The following is a 26,467-nucleotide window of genomic DNA, read 5'->3' on the forward strand; positions in this document are numbered from 1 at the left end:
GCTGCAGTGAGGGTTCTGATGAGAATTAACAGGGGGGATCATATTTTTCCAGGCTTATCTTCTCTTCTTCGACTTCCTGTTAAATCTAGGATATAATTTTAAGTTCTTCTCCTCATATATAGAGCTCTACATGAACAAGCTCCGTTGTAAGATCTCATAGTTCCATATGTTCCCAATGGAGCACTTGGCTCTCGACTGCAGGTTAACTTGTGGTTCCTCAAGTCTCTAAGAGTCGAATATAAGGCAGAGCCTTCAGCAATCTGATCCATAGCTTACGGAAACAACTCCCAGTTTGGGTTCAGGAGGCAGACACCCTCTCTACCTTCAAGATCAGGCTCCTTTTTAGAAGTGTTAGAGTTAGGGGTGGCCTAGTCATCCCTGAGTTATGCTGACATAGGCTTAGACTGCTGAGGGTCATCTTATGATGCACTTCCTTCCCTTTTTGTCTTTCTGCTCATCATTCTCCAAGTATAAACTTGTGACTGTATAGGCAGCATGAACTTGTATTTCTCCTCTTCTTCTTTAAGCAGGTTTCCCTAGCTAAAGGTTGCCGTGCCTATTGGTCTCTCTCTCCTGTCCTCTCCACCCCAACCAGTCAGGGCAGATGGCTGCCCTCCCTGAGTCAGGCTCTGCCGGACATTTTCCTTCCTGTTAAAAGGTTTTTACTTTCCACTGTGTATGCTGTGTGTATGCTCAGGATGGGGGACTGAATCAAAGTCAAGATTCAATCCAAGCTGTTGGTTTTTCTTAGCTAGGCTATTATTTATTATGAATTGGCTTGTATGAACACTGATTGGATGACAATTAACTGGCTCGAACTGATTTGTCCTATCTTAGTGCCCTGAGATAACGTTGTTGTGAATTGGCGTTATACAAATAAAGATGAATTGAATTGAACCTACAAATTGACACAGCTCACCTGTATTGTCTGTGCTCTGGTCCATTTTATACTGGGGGGTGGAGTACAAGTCCAAACAGACTGGCCCATTCTCAGCTGTGACAAAGTCGAAGGATGTCCCGTTTGCGGTAGGCATAACCTGTAGATCATCAGCAAAAAGTACAAATAAACCTTTATAACTGAGAGATGGGACTGAGCTACTCTGTAGCATTTGTTCGACAAAGGTAAAAAAAGTAAATAATTTTATTAAATTTTCTACTTGCTGCATATCGGGTTTTTTTGTTTGTTTGTTATTAATCAGGAGAGGTATATTAACTATTATTTTTGTGTTGCTGAGTTGTCATTTAGTTACTTTGCATTGGCTTTACAGGAAAATAAAATACTTCCTCTGGATATATTTACTTTACATCACTTTAAATAAACTTGTAGTCTAAAAGAAATTGGCATAATTTGGAAAAAAAAAATAGAAGCCTCAGATTACTTTTATTTCTACAAAGAGATAAAAAATAATAAAAAAAAAATAAAGCACAACATGCATTTTATCAGCTTTATTCTGCTGAAAACACTAAAAGCTTTGAGAAAGCAGCTTTAACAAAGCTCTGTTTAACGAGGGGTCAGTGTGAAAAAGCGCTCTGCAGTCATTTCCTTTATTGCAGCAAGACTAAAGGGTAAAGATGAGAAGATTTAAAAACAAAGCAGCCGCACCTCAGTTGTACTGATGCCGTCCTGGGTGGAGAGGAGCTAGGAGGAGAAAAGAGCAAGATTTGTTATTGAAGAGCTTCTGAAGTCCTTCTTTTTCTTAACAGACGCTGATAAGCAGGAACGAAACCTTAGCTACGCTTTAAATCGAGCTCATCACTCATCTGTGTTGGCGCACACTAAAAGCTTTCAGACCTCAGAAGGTGGCCACAGGAGACTGAAGGCCTGAATATAGGAACAAGGTCAGAAAGTGTGTGAGAATGTGAGCAACATGATGTGTTTACCTGAAGCCTTTCCAAGGACGAGTCTATTATGAAGCTTATGAAAACAATCAACGGCTGCAGGTTTGTTTATAGAGTTGGTTTATTTTATACTAATAACCACAATCCCACCTCTATATGCCTGGTTTTCATTCCTCTTTGTTATCACTTGATACCTAAATTGAATGAAAAATTTATTTATCAGCTGTAACAATAGTTAAAGGAAATGAGGCATTTGGCTTCACCTGCCAAAATTGTTGAATGGATTTTTCAGGAAATTGAGATTTAAAATATTTTTGGGGCTGTTTAGATTACCAACACTTTTCCAGACTGTCCTGCTTTCATAGTTGGACATCGTACAAGTATATGTCAACAAAATTATGTTTACTTCATGAACTGTCCAATAATCACATGGCCGCTCACGTACGTTTTTCTCATCTGTGCCCTGGCGAGATTCCCACCACAGCTGCCTCTTCTTGTTGGCTGAGTTATTCACTGTGTTTCCGCCCTCGTCCTCCTCCTCCTCACACATATCATCATCCTTGTCGTCCTGAAAAAACACAGATAGACAGTTTAGTGTTTGATGTCTATCTCTCAAACTGATCTCACGGCTCAGTCCACTATTGTGCAATGGACTTAATACTCTCAGGAATCATGGATGTAATCAGCTCCTGCTAAACCAAAGCATAGGCTCAGAATCTGAGGAGAAGCTGGGTGACCTTTTTAAGGAGGAAATGGTGATGGGTATCGTCATGGCAGGGTCTGTGTGTCAAATAAAACAATATAAGGGAAAATAAACATTTCTTTTATCTATGGGAGTTTTTGCATAACGCATGCCATTTTTATATTGTTCATAATTTTGGCAGAATGTGTGTCAGCAAACACAAGTAGAAATCAGAGGATGTTCACTTTTTCAATATTTTGCAGTAACTACAACCAAACAATTTAAAAGATTACACTTTGTGGCCAAACAGCTGATTTAACTTTAACTGATGCAGTAAGAGGCTTCTTACATCTTAAAGAATCACGTTTAGTACACACTCTGTGGTTATAGAAAAGACTGTCCTGTTTCTGAAGGGTTAAATCATTTGTCTGTATCAAGCACACAGACGGTCCAATGACTAAAACTGGGTTAAGATCTGTCTAGTATACTATTAAAACCTGAAAGGACAGTGGTGAACATTTATCCTTGTGGCAAAAATATGGCTGCAATGAAACCTGGATTATGACTGGAAAACACTTAAATGTTTGGCAGAATCAAATAAAAGAAAATTATTAGTAGAAATGAGCAGCAACATTTAGAGGTGAAAGTAGGAGAATCTACACACACACAGTGTAAAGAAAAGTCAAGGTCTCAAGACTAAACAGCTGTGTAGCCTTAAGAAAGCCATTTATCAGTGAGGCTAATCGAAAAAAAAGGTTTCAATTTTCTAGGACGCATTAAGACTGGACAGGAGAGCAATGTGAACTGATGAATCCAGATCTACTTTGTCCCAGAGAGCTAGGCACATCAGGATAAGAAGAGCAGTGGCTGAAATACTGCGAGTGCCTACTACACATGTTAAGGTCTGGGGTTGCTTCCGTTGGTCAGATTCAGGTTCAGCAACATTATATGTGAAAAAAAATTAGGTCAGCTGACTACCTGAGGACACTAACTGTCCAGGTTTTTCCACCATCTGATGGTTTTTCTTTCTTGATGATGTATTCCAAGATGATAATATCAAGATTCATCAGGCTCAGATGGTGATAAAGTGGTTCAGGCAGGATGACACATAATTTTCACTCATGAATTGGTCACCACAAAAAGACACAAGACTTTCATATAATGGTCCAAGTTTTCCAGTAAAAGATCCAGGAATAATTGTGTAACATTGCGTAAGTTTATTAAAATGATGCCACATCAAATATGTGCCATAGCCCAAACTAAAATTGGTCCAACAAAATATAAAGGTGTGTGATTTATTCTATATATTCTGGTCAGGTGGTATATGAAAAATAAATGATTGAATTATCTTTTCTAAATACAGTTGCAAAACAAAACCTTTTACAGTTTTGATCAATCTGTGTTTTCCCCTCTAATGTATTACAATGGTTTGGCCCACTGTTCTGTATTATTATATCAAGATTAATAAATGATTTGAAATGCACTTGGTAACCTGTTTTTTGTTGGTTTGTTCTTGTCTTTGAGGTTTTCTCAGTCAGAAAAACACAAAACATTTAGTTGGGTTTGGTACAGTTGTACCTTTTGCTTGGAACAAGCTTAAAATAAACAATCAAGCTTCAGATTCTTGTTAGTCTCCCTGAGTTTTAAACTCTTGTCACTGACATTTTGACATTGATGGGATTGTGCAGGTGCTTTGCTGCATGATATACTTTGAACTGGACAATGTACTTTATTTGAATATTGTTTTACTGTTTTATTGTGTGTTTTAATATTGTAACGTATCGTGTAATGTGTGGTCCTGTGTAACCCCCTCTAGTTTGTGTTTATGCTGCCATGTTGGCCAGGATGTGCTCGTAAAGACTCACTGTTTTCATTACTGGTTCTTGGTTTGGGGCTTGTTTGTTTATAGTGGGCGGTCAGGGTGCTAAATAATTCACAAAATGGCAATCATAGTTTTGTGGATCTATTTAATTTGTGGGGGACCGCTAAGTTTTAAAACATCAAAAATAATTTCTTAATTTCGGACTTTTATATTATTATTATTATTTTTTACAATAATTAACTGCATATCAGGCATTAAAAAAAGCTGAGAAATAGAAACAGAAAATCCACCATGTCTCGTCTTTTTGGCAGAGACGAGGTCCATCAAAATCCAGCAATTCCGCCATCGAACAAACCTGTCAGCTGCTGATTTAAGTACTAATCATTTTTTATTATTAGCCCTTAATCTAAAGTGTAAGAGTAGGTGAAAACATACACACCCCTCTGTGGAAAGATCAATAATGCATACAGCCCTACAGGTTTGCAGGGAAGTATTGACCCTCTATAAAAACACTAATCTATAACTCCATTAGAAAACAGAGGAGCTGAGCCTCGAGCTCTGAGGGAAAGGAAGACAGAGACAGAGGTGGGTCTTCTTGAATGTCACCATATTGTATGATATTTCACTCAGAGTGGTTCCACGTCAGCAGTGGCAAAAACGTTTCTTCTAAGTAATGAAGAAATCTTGAAAAATAGTGTCCCAATATCACATCTGAACCAGTTTGACCATTTAAACTTCGCAGTACAGCTTGAAAATTACAACTTCTTAGAGACAAGTGTCTGTAAGATTTGTGCAGCCAGTACAAAGAAGAGGTAAACAGAATTGTCCCATTTGTGTCTACCTAATAGTCTACCTTTAGTTCTTAAATTTTTTTAAATTTATAGCTTAGTTATTAGATGATAATAGCTGCTTTCTGATGGGACAAAACAAAATTGCAAATGTACACTGAAGAACTGCAACAATGAGCTGAAGATGCAAAATTACACCAATAAATAATCTGTTAAAAATTCTGTCAGTAATTTACCACAAGCTACCTTTCTTTTTTATACAAGTAATGTGACAGCTGACATAAAAATGTATATTATAGCGGCTTAAAAGAAACCAGTTTAGAAGCTTTTTTCTTCAGATGAACTGCAGCCTTTAAGTCTTGTTTTTAAGATTTCCTTTAAAAATAAAGTTTTATTAGCTTGACCTAATACTTAAGGAATTCCTTCAAATAACTGAAAGAGATGCACAAAAGTTTAACAATTAACATAATGAAAAAAAATCCATAAGTTACCTTCAACTGTATCTTAATCGCAGCATGGCACAATCAGTGTTCTCTGACTGGGACAAATTACAGGATACACTTAACAGCAAGCGATAGATTTTACATTATAGATTTGACCGGCACACAGTTTATGATTTGTCCAACCCTTTACAATTGGATCTTCTTTCTGCAGCTGTGCTCTTTCAGCCGCTTCCGTTAATGATCTCTCTATGGTTTTATGCTGGGAGATCTTTCTACTCAATTATTGGTGAGCGATTTTAAGTCCATGTGCCACATCGTTTATTGCGTCTCAGCTGCCCTGACCCAACACAGCGGTGAAGTTCAGCCTGAACGAGATGAAACAGTAGTACATTCATCTTTAAAACAGTGCGTCTGACAGCACAAACATCAGAATTCAAGTGATCATGGAACATGAAAATCAATTCATCAACAGAGTAATTAATCCAAAAGTGTCACAGTTAAGGAGAAAGTTAAGGGTGTTTTGTGTTGCTTATTTCTTCATGAGAACCTCTGACGGATGAAAACCTGCAAGCACATGTAACTGGCTTCTTCTTTTGTTATCCAGCAATTGCCCACAGATCTAATTTGAATTTGACCTGGACAGTGCACGCAATGCATCAGCAGTGCATTTAGTTCATACACACCGGAGACGTAACACCGACCGTTCATCTTCCATTACAATTCTGCAAATTGTTTTTGTTTGTTACACAACAGAGCACTGCAACACAGGAGCATGGTGGCAAGATACGTCCTCCCTTCATGCTCTGTCAAACTAAGGCAAACACTGTCTCAGATAACACATACGGTAAGCTGTACACGGTGGACAGATCCAGCTGGGAATCGATTGTACTGGAATCCTCCATCAGTACAGTTGCTCTGATCTCAAGGCCAACTGGCTGCCCATTTAATTCAATCTGAATCTATTTCAGCTCACAGTCTGGAATTTACTGTGGAGATGTTATAGTGATGTTGTGCCATGATACACACTGATACACAACACTGTCAAACATCTCTGACACTCACTGTTTGCATCCACGTACATATTGTTCTGCATCAAGGTTTCCCACAGCTCATACAAGTTTAATAGCTTGAATAATTGTTAAATGACATGTTTATGTGTGCATTAGATAATCTGTGGTCGGGTCTTCCCCTCAACCTCAAACTTCCTTTAAATCAGATACTTTGAGGATACTTTTTGGGGTTCTTGGAGCCTTTATTATCATTTTTCATTTTTATTTATCTGTCTGTCTGTTAGCAGCATAACTCAAAAAGTTAGGATTTTGATAACATTTTCATGAAATCTCAGAAATGGAATAAGAAACCAGTGATGAGACTTTGGGGCTGATCAGTATCCCCCCCTGGACCCAGGAATTTCTATAAGGTTTCTTTACTATGGGGAGATAAAGATAATTTTGCCATTAGAGCTTCTAACTTAAAAAATAAGGCCCACACTCTCTGGCAAAAAGAAAAAATTACAATGGCATGGTGAAGGTCTGCGCTCTCCACCTGTTCGATAATTTCTTCACAGGAAAGAGGGTCAGACAGAGAGAGAGGGAGTGACATGCAGAAAAGGGCCCCAGGCCAGGATTCAAACCTGGGCCAGCTGTGGAGCTGTAGCTGTAGTCAGTGCCTCGAATAATCCTGTTTGCAGCATTTGTTTTTGTTTGGTCTCACTAAACTGAAAAGTGCTCAGGAAATGAGTATAAAGGGGTATTAGAGCAGATTATATGTGAGTAAAATCTGACAGTGACATCTGGTTATTCTAGCAAATGATAAGATACGCATACCTGTCAAATAAAGCTTACACCTGTCTGTTCCTAATTAAAGCCAGAAATGTTTGACTTTAAAGTAACACAAGAAAAAAATTCTAAATTACCTGACACAACCAATAAACATATTTTTAATATCAAAATAAAGAATAATATTGCAGGATTGTTTTTAAAAACAAAACATCTAAAACAATGAACAAGCAAGTAACGGGCTTTTTTTTACCCGAACATATCATACTGAGAATAAAAAAGGCTAATACTCATACTGTGTCAGAGCATTGTAGTCTGCTGTACTCACCATCAGCTGGTCAACAGGTTCCTGCAGCCAGAGGCGGATGAGCGTTGCCAGGGTGTAATAGAGAATCAGCAGCATGATGGGATTGACATAGTGGTTCCACTTACGCCCCTGGTGCACTGTTAACTTCCATGTGTAGGAGCAGTTGGTCTGAACAATGGGGGAGATGCCAAATATTCTGCAGAGATAAAATAAAGAGGTAAATCAAGATAGGAACAAGCAGTCTTTAAAGCATGAAAATAATATGAGAATCAGAATCAGATAAGACTGTATAGACACACATGGAAGTAAACATAAACAACGGTGGGTTTGAATGAATGATTGGCAGATCGTTTAAAGCATAAAGGGAGACTACAAAGACTGTTAGGTTTTTATGTTGTTAAATGTGAGAATTTACTGCCTTTTAAGATCAACAAACAGTGAAGAATTTGCAAGAAATAAAAATGACCCCTTATTGAACTGGTTTTGTTCTTCCACAGCCTTGCTTTTTATCCTGACCACAAAAGCTATTTTACAGTCGACATCTAAAGAAAAGGACAGCCTCTGTTGCTTGCCTTGAAGGCAAGGTTAAACCTTCTAAATCTACAATAGGAGGACAAAACGAATGTCTTCCTTGAGTTATGAGCTAAGAATGGTAAGCACTTAGGAATGCCTCAATATATCCTATATGGTTCTAAAATTCACAAAACTGTCACAATTTTGGAACCACCTCCCTAACACCGAGTAGATTCCCATCATCCCATCATGCTCCAGGGTGGGGCCACCACAGATCAGGCTTGTTTCAGCAGATCTACAGAAGCCAGAGCAGATTTGGTGACCCTTTATCATCTTTGTTATGCTCATCAAATAGTTCCTGAGTGGTTTGTTGCTGTTTGGTGAAGAACATTGTTCTGTGTGGAGAATACACTGCCAAGGGTAGTATGTGTCAAAGCAGCACCCAAATGAACGCCAAGACCCGAGGTTTTTCCCAGCAGAACAAGTCCCTGTGAAGATTGTTAATGCAGATAAATATAGATTGAAAGATTAAGGTAATAGGAAAGTTTGCCTTTATTTGATTTCACTTTAGTACATAGTTATATCATCTAAAACTAATTTCATGGGTGCGTTCTTGTCCAGTCATGGACAGTTTTCCAAAGCCTCTACACGACACAGTGAGGAAACTATAGTAAGAGGCTTCTTCAGGTCCAGTGCAACACAGAAAGTTCAAGGAAGTCATTCTCGTCAAAAGCCATTATGCTCTGGTACAAGGACTTAATTATTTAATTAATTAATAAGGCTTTAAAAAAAAGCACTTTAACAGCTGTAACCAATTTATGTAAATAAATGCGTTAAACTTTTACTAGAATTAACATGCCATCATTCCCTACACTTTTCCTAGTAGTCAACACCTACACTTTTCTTACAAGTTTAAACAAATGTCACTGCTGTAGACACAGCTCTATTCCTCCTCCATTTTAACTAGATTTTATGAAAGGTTGAACTGATTATTACAACTTAAGTGATCATCTAAAGTAAAAAAACAAACAAACAAAAAAAAAAAACCCAAGTGAAGGTTAATTAACATTGCAATAATTTGACAGCCCTATTAATTAACTCATTTTTGACTGACAATCACTGACTTATAACTAAATAATAAGTAAATAATCCTTTTACAACATCATTTTCCTTTCGGGATTTATAAATATTTTCATTTCATTTTAATTTAAAATAGGTGGCTAATAAAGTCTTACGTGTAATGTTTAAAAGCTGGGTGTATTCTTTGTTAAGCAACCAAAAATAAACAAAATGATCAAAAAATGGTTAACTTGTTTTTATGAAGGCAGGTCTCTAAATTAACATGTCATTCCTGACATGAGAGTCCTCTAACCTTGGAATCTGAACAATGCAGCGAGCCTAAGACTTTGTTTGTACAAGAAAGGATGTCGTAAGGCTCACTTCTTTTCCTCCAGACCAGAACAAAGTTCATCTGCTCAGGAAGTGCAGTGACGTATGTGTGACAACTACTCAGATTTAGAAACCTTCTGAGTCCTTCTTTATGCTATGTGGAGGAGTGACCACCGTCCTCAGCCTAAGGCACTTCCTGTTTCTTCTAACAACTGGGGAAGGGCAGCTGATCATATGACTGGGGACTTCCATTGTAAGGTGGGGGAGGCAGGAAGTGGAATTGAAGCCAGGCCTCTCAACAGTCTCACTCAGCACCAGACCCACAGCAAGGCCGAGTCACTGTCAACAAGGACAATTAGGGCAAGCGCTGCGATAGCCTATTGTTCGGCAGAGGGCTGTGCATATTTATGACCTGAGAGTTTGACTCTAATCGCCTCTACGGGTGTGCACAGAGAAACCAGTGCAGAGCAGGGGAGAATGTCTTAGATTTAAGCATCACATCAGGCCTCAGTTTTTACGCAGAGGGAGACAAAAATACCTCAGAGCAGTGGAAAGTCAACAGGAGTTGGCAGATGATGAAATAGTTGGCCTATTTGTGTAAAGAGGTACCAAACAAGAATCTTCCCAAATGAAAGCCTTTAAACATAGAAATGAAGTATTTCTTTCAAAAATCAGAAGTCCACTGTTTAAAACTTCCACCAACATTTCAAGATTCAAGGTTGCTGGAACCTAAGAAAAGCTCATTTACAAGCGGAGTAATCCTATTTTTTTTTTTTGGATGCACTTCTTTGATGAATATTCATGTAAACAAATAATATCAGTGCAAGCCATTCCCTGACTCTGAAACTATTTGGACAAGTACATTTGAAACCCAAAAACATGAAAGTATTGGCTTTCCTTAACCAGAAGAAGAAAAATAAGCCAACGTTAAACAGAAGTTTGTTTTTGTAAGGAGACCGCTGGTGAGTCCTGAGCATTGCTTAGTACCTTTACATGCACAAAAAAGTTGATCTACTGTTATCGTCCAACAACTTTGTTTAACTGTATTATTGTCACTGTCTGGGTATACGAGCACAGCACGAAAAATTATTTATTTCTGCTGCAATAGGCGGCCATATGCCTATTTTCAGTAAATTAGTGTTGAATTAGTTTTGGGCTGAACAGCCGTGAGTTCTTGGAAACCACTTTTCCAACAGCAAGCCAACACATATTGATTGCATTACCAGTGTCATGCTTCAGTCAAGTAGTTGTTTGTTTTCACAGATTGAGCACATGCCAACTCTTGTCAGAGACGTCCTGATTCTCAGACTGGCATCTGTTACTACTGGCAACTTTTTTTTCTTTTTAGTTCCAAATAAATCTATTTTTATCACAATAAAACAACTTTCTGTTGGTTGAAAAGCCTCTTCAGAAAACTTTCACTTAAATTTGACACTTTTTTCACAATCAGAACAGCTGCAATGTGAACAGACTACTGCTCATACGTGTGCTGTATTTTTTTTAAATAAAATTTAACTGGTCTGTCTACCATCAAAGGCAGCATAGGGATGGGGAGGACACAAGGTTTGCGCAAAGCAGCTTCAGCTCAACATGGCTGTAAATAGCTTCAGTCCTGATACACAACAGCAAAGCTTTCAAATGAGTGATAGGGAGATCGATAAAACCCTGCAACACCAAAGGCCGGCTACACTGACCCAGCTTCAGTGCAGCTGAGGAATGAAAGATGCATCATTATTTCCAGTTATCAGATTAGCAGTATAATGTTCAGTATTGTCTCAGTGCGCTTCCATTTTCTATCCAAGATGTTTAATTTTATGCATTTTACCAGATCTTTATTTTTGGTTTTTATTTAAGAAACATGTAATTTTACTAAAAAAAAAAAAAAAAAAAAAAATGTTAAGTGACTTTTAAATTTTTTTTTTTTTTTTTTAAAAACTCACCCCGAAATAAATTAACTTTAATTATGTTTTTAAGAGATCAGTTGTACTGTGAGTATAATTTTATTTTATTCTGTTTTGTTTTTATTATTTATTTATTTTGTCAAGATAGTAGCAAGATCAACGGTTTTGTGGTTTAAAACACACCCTATTTAAAAGAACATATCTTTAATTGACCTTTTTAATGTGTTTATATGTCTTTTTTTATAGACTAGAAGATTTATCATGACTAATTAAACAGTAAACACCATAGGTTGAGCAAATCCACCTTGAAATTGTAATTCCAATTTATTTATTTTGATATTAAAAGCAAACAGCATTTTTGCATGTTAGTTGACAGTCAAGCACAATGATTTTGGTATTTTCTGCTAAACCTAAAACAATAGAAAATTGGCTAATTGTTACTTTTAAAAAAGACTAACACTGTGCCCAGGTTTATTTCATGATTCTAGATTAATTCTAATTAAATAATGAAGTAGACGTTTAAAAGAACTGGTCCCTTCACATTCTGATGAATAATGTCAATTTAACTGAAACTATAGTTTATAGTAGTTTATAGTATCACAAAAAGATAAGATGCTGAAGGATATTCTTCAGTTACGAAAATACTTGTGCCTTTTGATGATATTTTAAATATATTTGTGATTTGCTCCTTCAAGATATTATGATTAAACAGTAAACACAAAGTGTAAGTTAGTTTAATTAATTCAGTTTGATAGAAGCAACTTAATGTACGAGTGTGAAATTTGTTCCACCAACCTAATAATACCGAATCACACTCTAGCTTTCTGTATACAGTGTAATCATTCCAACCATGTTATATTTACCCAACCTAGTACTTGAAGCAATAGATTTACTAAAAACCTTCTAATTCCATAGAAATGTTTCTTTTATCCATTTTTTGTTCTTTCTGTACACAGTCAGCTTTCATTACAACTGTGACTAACATAAGTTGGCAAGACATACAACAGTGTGGCTTTACTCCAACCACAGCGCTTCACCGCTGCAGCCACAGACAGCTGATTGTCTCCTTCCTCATACATAATAAAAGACGCTGGTTGCACAAAAGAGCATAAAAGCTTTGCTTCTCATACTGATGTGCTGGGAGTAGGAGTTTGAAACATCTACCCTCCAGCTAGGCTTGACCTTTCCTCTGCCTTCATGTTTGTGACAATAGTAAATATTTATTAGGATTTAAACAACCTTGCCTTGATGGGGTGAAATGAATATGGCTGAGTCAAAGGAGACTAGGCTGCTGAGGCCAAGACAGCATTAGTAAGATATTGTGTTGTTTAATTAATGGTTTATCAAAGTGATAAGTGAGATGGAAGTTTATATTATGTCCTTAAGAGTAGATGTTTTCCAACTGCTCCATTAAAAAGAAAAAAAAACTTTTTTTTTCTGCACTCAAATTACACTTATATATAAGCTAGAGCATAATAATAAAAACATTTTGATATAGCTGAAGGACATAGTGACACAAAAAAAGGACTTGAAGTACCAGTGCTTTGTAACGCAGTACAACTTAGGTATTTGCTTACAAAGTTTTAATGTTTGGATTCTGTCTGCTGATTTAAAGATAAACATGTATCTGACCTGGTGTAGTTGTCGCTCGGTAGAACGGAGTTCTGAAAGAACTGGAACTGGTACAGGTAGAGCACGGTGAGGTGTCCAGCACTGAAGATGGCCATCAGAACGCACATGCAGCTGAAGATGAGCGTGTTGAAGGTCCGGCGGAAGGACCACCAGGTGCACAGGAACAGGAACATGGAGAAGTAAACAAAAGAGGTCACAGATGGCAGCATGATTCCTGCAAACACAAGAACAGTGGACAGAAGTTTGTTAAGTGTTTTAATGTTGTGAGAGACTGAACTCCACAAGTAGTTTTTAAAAATATATATATATATTTTTTTTCTATTGGTTTTCATTTTAGATAAACAGAAACATCTCAACTTTACAAACTTCTACAGTGACACACTCACTCACATATATACACCCATTAAACACATTAAACTCAAATTACACTTATATATAATATATATATATATATATATGTATAAAAAAAAGCAAGGAGCAATATTTCAAAACGAAAACACAGAGATAGCCACAAAACAACATAATTATAGAGGTGTCCAGTTTCCAGTTTCTATAATGCACATATATGGTTACCAGAAATTTACGAAGTTGTTCTGTTTCCCTTTGGGAATATATGTTAGTCTTTCCAGACCAATACAATCTGCAAGTTTCTTTGTTGAGAGGCTCAAATACGGAGCATTCATACTCTTCTAACATGGTACAATAGCTCTGCTGGCTTGAAGAAGTCCAAAGTCCAGTAATTTAGTCTGTTTCTGTGTTTGTATGAATTATGCTGGGTAAATTCCAAGCACACAAAGTTTAACATTTAGAGGTTTTTACATTAAACAGCCCTGATAAACACTTACATCTTCCCAGAATTTCTGGATCTTTGGACATTCCCATAGACAGTGAAGAGGGGTTCCTTTTTCATCTAAACATTTAGTGCACATATCTGGACTATTGCCGGACATATGATAGAGTTTGACAGGGGTAATATATGTCCTTCACTTATATTGCAGTAGTTTAAACTCTCAGGGACCAGATAAAGGCTGTTTCTCAGAAGATCTAGGAGGTCTGGTAGAGGAGTTCAGAAATGTAGCAGGTGCCAATCCATGTAAAGCTTTAAAAACATACAAAAGGATTTGAAAATCAATTTGTTACGTCCCCATGCCTGTGAAACTATGAAACTATGAAAGGACCGCTACCCTGGCGCGTCATAATTGGCTGTGGGACCAACATCTGAAGCTCCCTCCTCCTTTGTCTGGATTGGTTGGCAGCGATTCAGGAATCATCCAGTGGACCACACAGATGAACTGCTTGTCCTTAAATACCTGTGATTGTTGTCAGTGGAGGCAGCGGTGTTCCTTAGGATCACATTTCACTGTCTGGGTTTGGTTACTGTGTGAATTTTTGTCGGTATGCTTCTGGCACTAACTTGTATGCCTTTAATTGTAGCCTTTACAATGTTGTACCTTTGGTTGTCCAAAAGAGGGAGCGCAGCTACTACCTCTTGAGCTTTTCCAGATAATTTACATTGTATCAGACGTGCCCAGTAGTCTCGAGGCCACTGCAACGCCAATGTGATGCGTGCAAACGCAGAGAAATAGCAATCCACATCAGATTCGCTAAATACTGGGACAAACTGAATAAACTTAGAGATGTCAAAAGGGCGAAGAAAGAAACAACTGTCTGGGACCCTGCTGGGTTACCAAAATCTGGCTTAATGGTGGCTTTAGCCTGAGCATCCACCTCTAACTGGCGCATGTGCACTGCCTTATCGGCTTTGATTTCCAGTTTCCTAACGTCAAATTGTCATTTGTCTTTGTTGGGCTTTTTCCTGGGCTTCTAGTTGCAGCCTGGCAAGTCTTACCTTCAATCGATCTTCCACTCAACAGGTAGTGGAACCAGTGCTAAAGAGGAAAGGATCGAAATTGTATCTGGCCTGTCGCCTCCCACCGAGTCCTCCCCTAAGCTGTCTGAAAGTAACAGGTCCCCCTTTTCAGACTTACTAGGTGCCTTCACCCCAAGGGGGTCCGTCACCACAGGCGACACAGGCACCACAACCAGAACACCCACAGTACCAAAATCAGCCACACACAGCACTCGCCTTTCCACCAGGCCATCCACCACCAAAGCCCTCATCTCTTTTTTGTTCATCTGTTTCGGTATCGGAATCCGATAATGAGCAGCTATTGCAGCTAAGTCATCCGTGCGACACATTTCCACTTGATCCAGAGTAGGTTCCTCCAGGAACTTCTCCAAATCAAAGCGCACCATTACCAAAAGTCTCTGCCTCTCAGACAATGCAAACCAACAAGACGTGAAACGAAGTCTACGACAGCACAAAACGGCCCTACAAATAACAAGAAACTCCCGGACAAGCCCCCATTTTGTTACATGCCCTCTGGTCTAGGGGTTCAGAAGGGTCAGTAACAAAGAGAGCCAGACTCAAGGATATAGTAAAACAGAGAATTTTTTTATTTTATTTTATTTAGCCTTTATTTAACCAGGAAGTCCCATTGAGATTAAAAACCTCTTTTGCAAGGGAGTCCTGGCCAAGAGGCAGCAAAAAGTATCAGTTACAACCAAAGTAACAGAGTAAGAGTGATTATTCACTCTGGGTACAAAAATTAATACAAAATGTCACAAGATCCACATAAACCCAAACATAAAGTGTCCTACAACAGGAATAATTACCTCTATCGGCAAAACAAAACTCGCTTAATAAATAAAGTGTCCTGAATCAGGTACAAAAGAAAACAAAGGAAGTGTCCTTCTACGGGAATACGTTTCTCCCAATCAATGAAAATAAAGATACACCAGATAAGATCTGGGCTTCCACAATGAACCACATACAATAATAAAGAAAATACTCCTACAAGAGCATCGAGATCTTCACTTCACACTTTTACCAATTCTCAGAAAAACTCTTTTTACTCACAATCAACTCTAATTCCCACACAGGGTAACACCAAGGCAAATTGACACAGAGACCAAATGATGTGCCAGGGTAGCAGTCCTTTCATAGTTAGCTACAGGCCAACAGGCCTGGGGATGTTAACACAATTGTGTATTTAACTGGAAGCCAGGGGAGAGACAAAGGAAGAGGGGTGATACTTTGTCTTTTTCTGGTACCATTTATAAATCTGTCAGCTGAGTCCTGTATCAGCTGCAGACGGAATAAAAGAGACTGGCTGATATCCAAGTACAGACAATTACAATAGTACAACCTTGAAGTGATTAAGGTGGTAATAATAGTGTTGAAGTTACTGCTGGAAAGGAAGAGATTTAGTCTAGCTAAATCTCTCAAGTGGGAAAAGCAATTATTTTCACTGAATTTATCTGTCTATCAATTTTATGTTCACAATTAAATACTCCCACATTCTTGGCAGGGGTCTGAAAACTGAATTAGAAGCAAATTTCTAAATCTACTGAGACTAAATAACCATCTCTGACTTACAATCATTTAGTGGAATACAACTGTTAGTCATCCAGATTTTTACCTCCTGAAGGCATTGTGGATGGATGTAACTAGAGTCTTTGGGGTTTAAGGGCAGGTAGATTTGTGTGTCATCTGCATAGCAATGGAAGGAGATACTGCTTTGCAAAAGATGTAGCATCTGTTTGTCTGTAAGGAGAGTTTTTGATTCTCCAAACAGAGAGCAATCAGACCATTTAATATTGCAAGTTAGACACAGACTACTCTTAAACAACTGCATACAACCCCACTTAAAAATCAATAAAATATCTCTTTAATATCATTGATGATGGTGGTTTGGGTGCTGTAGGACAGAGGAACGACAATATCATCTGTCATTTGCATGTATTCTATGTTGATACCTCTCAGCTTATTTCCACATTTTATTTTCCACTGTCCTTCTTTCTTCTTATTATTTTCCATCCATCATAGTGACTCATTTGTTAAATAATGAACTCTCCAAGAAACTAAATAAATGTGGGACTGGATGTATGATGGGGACTGTCCTATCAATCATCTGATTTACACCAATGACCTGGTCAGTCTTTCTCCTTTTTGTGTTGGCTGTTGATTAAAGTCTGTGCAAGTTCTGGGGAGCTGTATAACACTGTATTTAGTTTCAAAAAGGATAAGCGTTAAATGCAGTGTTTAAATTAGATGTTTTGGGTTGGTAATCAGGAATTATTTATGGATGATGATGTCATCCGTCAGTGTAGTAAATTATATTACATGACATTGCAGTCATTTAGCTGACACTTTTATCAAAAGTGACTTAAAATGGTTAGGCAGGGTCTTGCCTAAGGACCCAACTGGAAGGTGTTAAGGTTCATCACCTCATGGATTATATGCACAAGTTTGCAAATTTTACATGCATACAGAATTTGCTAAATTATACTTTTTGGCCATAGCTTACTCTACCCACCTATGGTATGGTAACAGTAAAGCAAAACATTTTTAAAAGTCATTTATTAATGCATTTAGAATTTTACATAAGTTTCCCCCATTTGTTTAAAATAATGTTTCTACATATAATACAGTATTGAGGAAATTTATGTACAAATTTGCAGCTTGATTGATTGATTGAAAGTAATTTGCTCATTATGGCCTTAATTGAGCCAACATTAAGTGATACAAGGTATTCCTCTTGTTTTTGGATAAACCAGAACAAGTACCTGTTGCAATAAAAATATTGCAATAGCTGCTCAGCATATTGGACAACTCTGCACCCTATCTACAGAAGCATTAAAATGTGTTCAGACAGAGGCTTCTTCAGCTCTACTGCAATAAAGAAGGATATAGGAGGTCACTCCTGCCTACAACTATAACTAAACAATGAGAGTTTTATAATGTCTAATGCCCACTGAATGAAGACTACTGTAGCATTTCATGCTATAAAAAGAAGTTCTTATATGAGGATTAATAAAGTATTTATTAGTTCAGTTTAATCCAATTGAAAGTAAGTGGATTTTTGTGGGAAGATCGTCATGAGTGGAAAAGGTTAATAACTACTGCACTTTCTTCCACAGCTGTTTTGGTTTTCACTTTGTAACCATACAAAGACAGAGCAAAAAGTCTACAAAGACAGACTCCACAACAGGCTTACAGATAAACTCACAGCAGAGAAGAGAAGAAAACTGATAAAGTATCAGGTGCTCTCGGCTACAGAGGAGGGTAGACTCAGGCCCAGGACTGTAAAACTCCTGAGTAAAGCTGCCTGAGTAGTTAAACGGATAATATATTTTGCAATAATCTATGCAACAACCTCTTTATACATGTAATATATTTTGGTTGATCAAATTGATTGCCTGTTTCATTAAATGTGCAATGTTTTCAATACCAAGTTATCATTAAGTGGAATGTCTCCATGCCGGTTGTGAGAAAATCATCCAATAAATCATCTAGGCATTCAGATGCAAGTTAAACACTTCCACTTTCACAAAAGCAAATCCAGAGAAACTCACCTGTCATGCCCAGTAAAATGGTAATCACCACCATCCCTGCTGTGGTGATCAAGTTCCCAATAATCTCCTTCACCTTGGAAGCCACTTCAGCCACCAGCCGCAGAATCTTCATCTTTGTGCTCTCTTTCGCTTCCTCTTCTTCCTCCCCCACTTCTTCCTCTTCCCCATACGGCTCCTCGTTGTCTTCATCCTCCTCAGCCTCATATCCCGCTTCAAAGTCCTCCTCCAGCAAGATGTTGTTGTCATCCAGGCTCAGTTTTTCATCTTCTTCCTTGCAGGTGGATCAAAGTGACAAAACTATTAAGTATGGAAAGGTGAACGGTGCTGATGGTCAGAGCTCTCCATGGTGCTGAAAACTGTTTCCTACAGGTAGCGTTAGCATAACAATCCCTGCGTATCCCTTGCTACTTTACAGAAGTCTTTCCTGTGAATGTTTTTCATCGTGTAACAGGACACATCAGAGCAAATGTGCGGTCTGCATGGCTGCCTGGGACATAACCAGCAGCTCTTAGCAGATGTTTTCCTCTAGAACCACAATGTTGGCTTGAGATCTAGCCGTCTATTTCTTCCTTAGCTGCTGTATCTAAGCAACTGTGTCCCCTCTTCCCCTACATTCTCAGTAAAAGAGAAATATAACAAGAAGACAGCCATTCGTTTCTACACGGAAGGCTCAAGAGTAGCAGGTGGTATAAATCTCGCTTTGACTGAAACAATAACTTTAGTTCAGATGGCTCACTCTCAAAAAACATAAGCCACAACAGGCTCTTGTAGAGGAATTTCTGTTTTTTCTCAGTGGTGGGGAACTATGCCATCTGTGCCAGCGTGAGCAGCCGAATCGAAAACAAATGTGGATTTAATTAAGACTGAGTCATAAAAGGTAGGACTTGCCAGGGAGAAGGGGCTGTTTTCCAAGTCATCAACTTTCACACAGAAGTCTATATTCAAACTCCCATTCCTCGCAACTTATGAAGCTCACTGAGGACAGAATCTTGTGCATGAAAAGACACGGCTTTTTTTATTTTATTTTACTTAATTTACTAATTAATCTATATTAATTTAATTAGTCATTATGAAATGTGAAATGGTGCATTTAAATATCTCTTCTGTACAACTGGGAAGTGTGAGTTGGTGTAATTAAAGGTTCCCCGGAGCGGAGGCTAGAAAACAACATGTCCTTCCTGGGAGGGGGGCTTCTTGTTGGGTCAGATGAAAACTTTTTATGCCTACACACTCTAAGAGTGGGAAAAAATTCATAATGTGGCAACAAGACTGCTTGGCCTTAAAATTTATCACACAAATAATATGTTATCCATCACATCCACAGGAACACCACCTTTTAAATTAATATATTTTACACAGTCACCAATAAAGTTAATGTTTTCAGAAACATTCCTCTTTTTATTTCTATCTATACATATCAGTAATTATATCTGTAATAATTATCTATCAAGAATCAGTCACATTGTCATACTCTTTATGAGAGGAGGTAAAAATGTTTATTTCCACTTTATAGGCAACTGTGCATATACTGTATGCTATAAAAAGCACTAGTGCATTTCATTCAGTCTAGTTATAAAAACATGCATTAACTCTGCACATTTACAATGATAAACAGAAACAGAGGGAATAAGTTTTAGACGTTAAAAAACATTGCCTCATTAATTTGAACAATTCATTTTCTATCAACATGGAAACTTATTGTAGTCACTGTACATCTGTTTCTTTCTTTTATGCCTTTTTGTTTCTAGAACTTTGTAGAAACATGTCCATTTGTTTGTAAATGTTTTAAGCACAAGTTATTTTTCTTAACATTATTAACAAACTGCACTTTCATAAAGTAATGTAGACAAAGTCTGCTATTTAAAAAAACTGTGACAGTCCAAATGGCACCCACAATTTTTCAGACTGCATCAAGATGTTTACTTTAGGATGTTTACGGACAGAATTACTTAAAACTAGCTGGGAAATTTCCTCTTCGATGATTGGTAGTCTTTACTTATGTTTTGCTGACATTACTGTCTTTAGTTTTCCAGATGGTTTGTTGTAACACTCACTCAAACCTAAAAGTGCTCATTCTTACATCAAACAACACAAAAGCAGAAATCATAAGCAGACCGTCAAAGTCCATTTCTTTCTTTAAATTTAGCCAGTCTTGTGGATTTTTTCATGGTATCCCATCTTTTGGCTATCCCATCTATATCACTTTCTTACACAATTTATTTTCTTTAAAATTTTTTTTTGCATGTACCAATAATGCATGCACGCCTGCTGTTACACCCCACAAGCTTTATTAGACCATGGTTTCTAACATTCACCACTTTTAAAGATGACCATGTGAATTAATGAGGATAGCTGTAGCTCCAGAAATTGTAGTTCAATTAAAAGGTTATTTGTTAATCCCCGGTCTATATATAAAAGCATCTTTGGGCAAGATACTGAAACTCACATTGACTTTATTTGTAAGTCACTTTGGATAAAAACTGCTGAATTAATTTAATAAATAATAAAATATTTCTGACTCAGCTGCAGACGTTACACTCATACAGTGGGATTAATGATGAGCTGCCCACTTTATTGCAGTTGGGTGAAATCCATCAGTCTTATCTCTTTTTTTTGTTAACAAGCTGTTGATGCCAGTTTCAGAAGCCCCATGTGAAAAGTTATGTATGTAAACGTGTTCCTGCGAAAGAAAAAGTGAGCTGTGCGCACTCTTGCGGCCCAGAGTGCAGTGTCCCCAATGAAAATTAGCATATCAGAGTTGCATTGGAGAGTAAATCAATAAGTACCCACAACTACTGTATTTCATTACAATTTGTGAAACTGAAACTGGTGGATTTCTTTTTTTTTTCTTTATAAAAAGAGCCACCATCAAAACTTTAAAAATTCAGTTGGATGTATGCAGTGACTCAACACCATCATCCAGATGTCAATTAATTAACTTAATTATAAACAGATTATTCCTTTTGCTTAATTTTATCTCAAAGCATAAAAAAATGTATCTATAAGTAAGCACTACTGATTTATGTAGTGAAACACCATTTAAACGTGCACTGAAAACTATCTAAAAAGTCACAATATTTGAATCACTTTGTCATTTGTTTTACATCTTTTCAAGAAATGGAGACTTATTTCGAAAACTGACTATTCTACCATATCAATAATCATTAGGTATCTACAAATAAGGCACTTCATGTCAGCACAAAGAAAACTCACTTGTTCCTCTGCCTGAAAGTCTGTGTTGTATTGAGCCATGTCCTCCGGTGGCCTCTTCTGGACCAGACTGCGACACAGCAGCCAGATGGCCAAGCCAACCAGGAACATGCCGATGTCAGGGATGAACACTCGGATGCCGTTCCCTGCATCTGCACCAATCACGCTAGGGACAAACAGAAAACAGAGGACACATACTGGCTTGTTTCCTGAAAAACCAGATAAATCCAAATACATCCCAAAATTGTGATTTGGAATGATCCATGCAGGCTAGGACCCCAACAAAATTATGGAAACTGGGAAAAATTACAGCTCATTTAACTGTTTGTGAACAACTACTCTTAATGTAAACAGTTTTTCTGAGACATCCAGGGTATTTCCGTACAGGATTTTTGTGAAACATGACTGTCACACTTCTTAAATGAAAAGTCTTTTGAACTTTATATTAAAAATGTTCAGGCACGCAAGTTAAAATTTCTTATTTCTTGTGTTCAAGTGACGAAGCCTTTCCAATTCACGGGAACAAATAATATTACTGCAATTATATCTTTCACAAAATAGCACCTCCTCACATGAATTCATGGGAATCTGGAGTTTTCCGTTACTTAATTGTTCTTTTAATATGTTGTGTCAAAAGCTTCGGCTTTTATATGGAGTACCACCCTCTTTAATAAAATCAGCCTTGCTGGTTTTAAATGTATTGCCATTAACAAGTGAGTGAAATTCCATTCAAAGAAAAGAAAAAAAAACATGAGAAAATGTGTTATTTACTTTTTTTTTTTTTCAAACTCAGCAGTGAACAACATGTTTACGCCCTTGAAGACGAATTGTTTGCTCATAATAAGGTAGCTGGCACAATTAACCCTATTTTCTTGTTCTTTTATTTGATTCCAAAGAAAAAACTAAAAACAAGATGTTATGAGATGTTTTGATGTCTATTAACAAGATCTAAACTCTATGAGCAGCACTTCCATTTGCATTTATCCCAGTTCTGCTTTATTTAATCTTTGTTTCTCATTTATTAACTAAAGTAAAACATTTTCTAAATCAGTGTGAACAAACAAAGCTTTTGTGGCATTTGTTAATTTCTCTGCTCACCTCTATCTAAAATCCAATCAGGTTTATTCATTCAGACAGGAAGCTGAATGTTTGTTGCCATGACAGCTACAGTATTCTTTCATTACAGTAATGCTTGAGGATAGGTTTTATGAGGTGTCATGATTACATGTACAATTAAAGCAAATGAAAATTGTCTTTGAAATGGCTAACAGGTTTCAAAATCTCTACAACTCTCTTTTATCATCCCAACCAATTTCTGTTTCAGTTTCACACCAATCACACCGTATCCTGTGTTTGGCCACCTCAGTGTTTTCTTTACATTTCACGCTGAGCTCCAAGTGTAATTAAAGAGCTTACAATAAACAAAACATACTGGTGATTTGGCAGTGCATGCAGCAGAGAAAAAAAAAGCTAAGCGTTTGGCTCTGGTTGTAAAGCAACTAGTCATTTCAAGTAGAACCAATCTCACTCTATCCTTGAGTGGATATTAGGCCTATAAAAGTAACAAGTTGAAAACAGAGTGCTAATCATTGCGATGGAAAACGCACACTCAAGAAAAATAGTTGGGCCTCTGGCTGCTGTTGGAGAGTTTAATTTAATCAAGGACGTCTGTTTCCATGGGCTTTATTGTTGAGAAGCTTTGTGCATCCTCAAGCGGATGAAAGAGATGGAAACCATCAGAGCCAAACAAGGTTGAGCCAGCAACTTTTATGACTCCCTCTTTCCCTTATTTATCACGTGAGGGAATTACAAAAACATTAGCATGCTAAACCCTGTCCTCAGTGCTGCAAGCTGCATGGGTAACAAGTAACAACTACCAATACATACAAGGCTGCAAAACATGCTGGACAGCATATAAATATTTGGTATCTTTAAAGGATTTATCAGGGTCAGTCCTGAGGTAAGATAACAGCTGTGAATCCTCAGTCGATTCTTATACATATACTTTCCGCCACAGAGGCAGTAAAAAGAAGAAAATGCAGCTGTAAATATTGTATATGCTCTGTATATGATCCTCATAACAAACAGGTAAATGCAGCCAGGATGAAATGTTTATGGCCCTACTTCCGCCACTTACTGTTTAGTATACTATCCATTGAGAGCCGCTAAGTACTGGAAAAAGGACGTGGCTGAGTTTCGACATTCCCGTATTCAGAAAAAAAAAAATCTAATACGATCACAAGGATGTGTGGAAACAGACACATCAAGAGCTTTGAAAAATAGGCCTGTTAGCATATTGTCCATCATAACTGGGTTTAGCTTTCATCAAAGGGCTTGAGGATTTATAGAGATGATGCACCAGCACAGTCAAATGCAAAACATGATGGTTAATGTTATTGTGAGGTTGGTATATTTGGGCCATTTTGAACAGTTGATGCAACTTCCTTCTAATAAATACTGTGGATGATAAGAAATAAATGTAAAAATGTCTATTCAGAAGGTTTTTTTGCTGTTTATTGTGCATGACAGAGGCCTGATTTGGCAGCTTAAATAGTTAAAACTCCACTTCACCACATTTCTTTGCATAATCATTCTCTTACCTCTCAAAACCAATTTGTCTTATAGAGCTCTCCCACGAGGAACCTGGACAGAAAAAAAGTGAAATAATTTAGCTACTTCAGTTATGTTTTTGTGGCAAAGACTTGAACCTTCACACGTCTAATGACATTATTATATCACATTCATTCAAAAATGCCCAGCAGTGTTATGGTGACCTGTTTAATGAATAATTATTTGCTTTGTTAATGAAAACTAAAGAAAGAAAAGAAAAAAAAAACATTAGCCACAGGCTTTCTTTGGATTAAATCTTCGCGCATGGCCCTTCTCCAGAGATGTCCAGGTATTCTATTTATACACCAAGAAGAACAAAGATTGTTGGGTCTTTGTTCTACAGCCAGAGAAAATACAACATTAGTCTGTGATTTACATCGATTTCTCCGGATGATTTGCATTAGGTAATTAATTAAGTGCTGAACTGCACATATCTGAGGCTTCTGTATTACAAGTAGAGTATAGATGTCAAACACACTTTTTGGGCTTTTTATTCATTTATTTAATTTTATTCATTAATTTATATAAACTATGTAGAAAATCTTTAATTGCAAAGTGGACAGAGAATTCTTATTTTGGATGATGGTTCAGCATCTCTAAAGAACATATCTGAATATCAGTGACTCAGGTTAAAAAAAACAACTGGGTTCTAATCAGGGTTCTAAACAACTTTATTTCTAATCAGAAAAAATAAAACAGCTCTAATTATTATATCACTACTGCAGACGTTCTGTCACCAGATTCCTTATTCCTGACTGAAGCTAAGACCCTGAAAGTTGACCCCAACCACTGAATTCTACCTTCTGAAATAAAAAGATCATCACAAATTTAATACATTCTTTCTTATGTAGCAGTAGAAGAGAAGACAGGTCAGTGGGTGGGTGACAACAGAAATTTAAAAGGACAAAAACATCTGTGAAGGGAGGAGGCCACATGGCCAACCTCTGACATCAAACACTTCACTCAAAAACAAAGTGAACTGTTAAGGCTTATCTGTCCGCCTCCACGCAGCCACTCCCATTTTTACAGTTTGGTGAAGGAAGCCAGATGGATTTATCGTGGTAAAAAACTCTCTAACCCTATATGACTTCTTTTCTTTTCTTTTTTTTTTTTTGGTTTTGAGAATGTTGTCTTAAGGTCCACTGAGGAGCAAATATTCATCAAACAAATAAACGATCAATCTGCTTTACCACCACCAAGAATGAAACACAAGACAAACCTTTTCAATGCAAACATTTACTACGAGTTAGGCTGTGATACATTTAGCTTAACATTTAAGCTAAATGTTAAGATTTTGACGTAATTCATTGTAGACTGCACCAGTTCCAAACTTTCCAAGTCTTTCATCAGTTTTCACCTTCCTAATGTTAACTGACTGATTCTCATCAGTCCCATCCAATGCAAAACTACAGCTTACAGCAGGCTCAGGAGTTTACAGCAACAAAAAGGAGAGAATAAAACAAGCTAGAGATGCATAGACACGCCTATCTGTCTCTGGTATGGAGAGACCAAACCTCAGCAAAAAGTCAGCAAACTACAGCAGTATCAAAGTTAGTCCAAACAGAAGTTTGATGGGATACAATAGCATATTGGGAATTCTGTAGTTAACAAAATAAAATAAAATAAAATAGAATAATTTGTCATATTGTGTCCTGCTTAACATGACGTGATGAAAAATAATTATTTAAGTCAGCTCTTTTAAACTCTGCATGATGTAGTTCTTCATTTTCTGTTCTAGCTGCTCAGTAACCAAGATATAAGGCAGAGTCATAACCTTGCAGAGAAGGAGATAAAGTCCAGCAATGCTTTTTTTTTAAACCCCCAACAATTCCCCTCAGTGGTAGAAAAAGCCCGTAATACCCCACTGACATCTTCAAACAGAAACCCAATGACTGCAAACAAAACATGGCCTGTTTTAATGATCCCCAAGTCCCAACATCTGCAACACGTAACTTCACCCAGCCCAAGCTAAACCAACAGGTGTGAGAGGAAACCCATCCTGTGTGTGACATCATGCCGGAGGAATGTCAGAGGTAAAATTAGGCCGGTCTTATCCATAGCATGACAGAATAATTTTGTGTAAAACAGGCTGAGCTCAGCATGAAGACTTCTGGAAGAGAGTGTGAGACTTACTT

General features: G+C 37.4%; 1 protein-coding gene across 1 annotated transcript in view; it reads right to left on the bottom strand.

The window, feature by feature from the left end:
• Positions 1-26,467, bottom strand: part of LOC121644644 (piezo-type mechanosensitive ion channel component 2) — a 92,075-nt gene that overhangs the window by 52,139 nt on the left and 13,469 nt on the right. The window contains exons 4-11 of the mRNA XM_041992733.1: positions 24,323-24,365; positions 21,726-21,888; positions 18,513-18,783; positions 13,095-13,308; positions 7,681-7,855; positions 2,285-2,407; positions 1,604-1,639; positions 920-1,037 (exon numbers count right to left, since the gene is read on the bottom strand). Coding sequence (XP_041848667.1) covers positions 920-1,037; positions 1,604-1,639; positions 2,285-2,407; positions 7,681-7,855; positions 13,095-13,308; positions 18,513-18,783; positions 21,726-21,888; positions 24,323-24,365 — 1,143 coding nt within the window. The remainder of the gene's footprint in view (positions 1-919; positions 1,038-1,603; positions 1,640-2,284; positions 2,408-7,680; positions 7,856-13,094; positions 13,309-18,512; positions 18,784-21,725; positions 21,889-24,322; positions 24,366-26,467) is intronic.

The sequence above is a fragment of the Melanotaenia boesemani genome, chromosome 8 (assembly GCF_017639745.1).
Source record: "Melanotaenia boesemani isolate fMelBoe1 chromosome 8, fMelBoe1.pri, whole genome shotgun sequence".
Classification (NCBI taxonomy): domain Eukaryota; kingdom Metazoa; phylum Chordata; class Actinopteri; order Atheriniformes; family Melanotaeniidae; genus Melanotaenia; species Melanotaenia boesemani.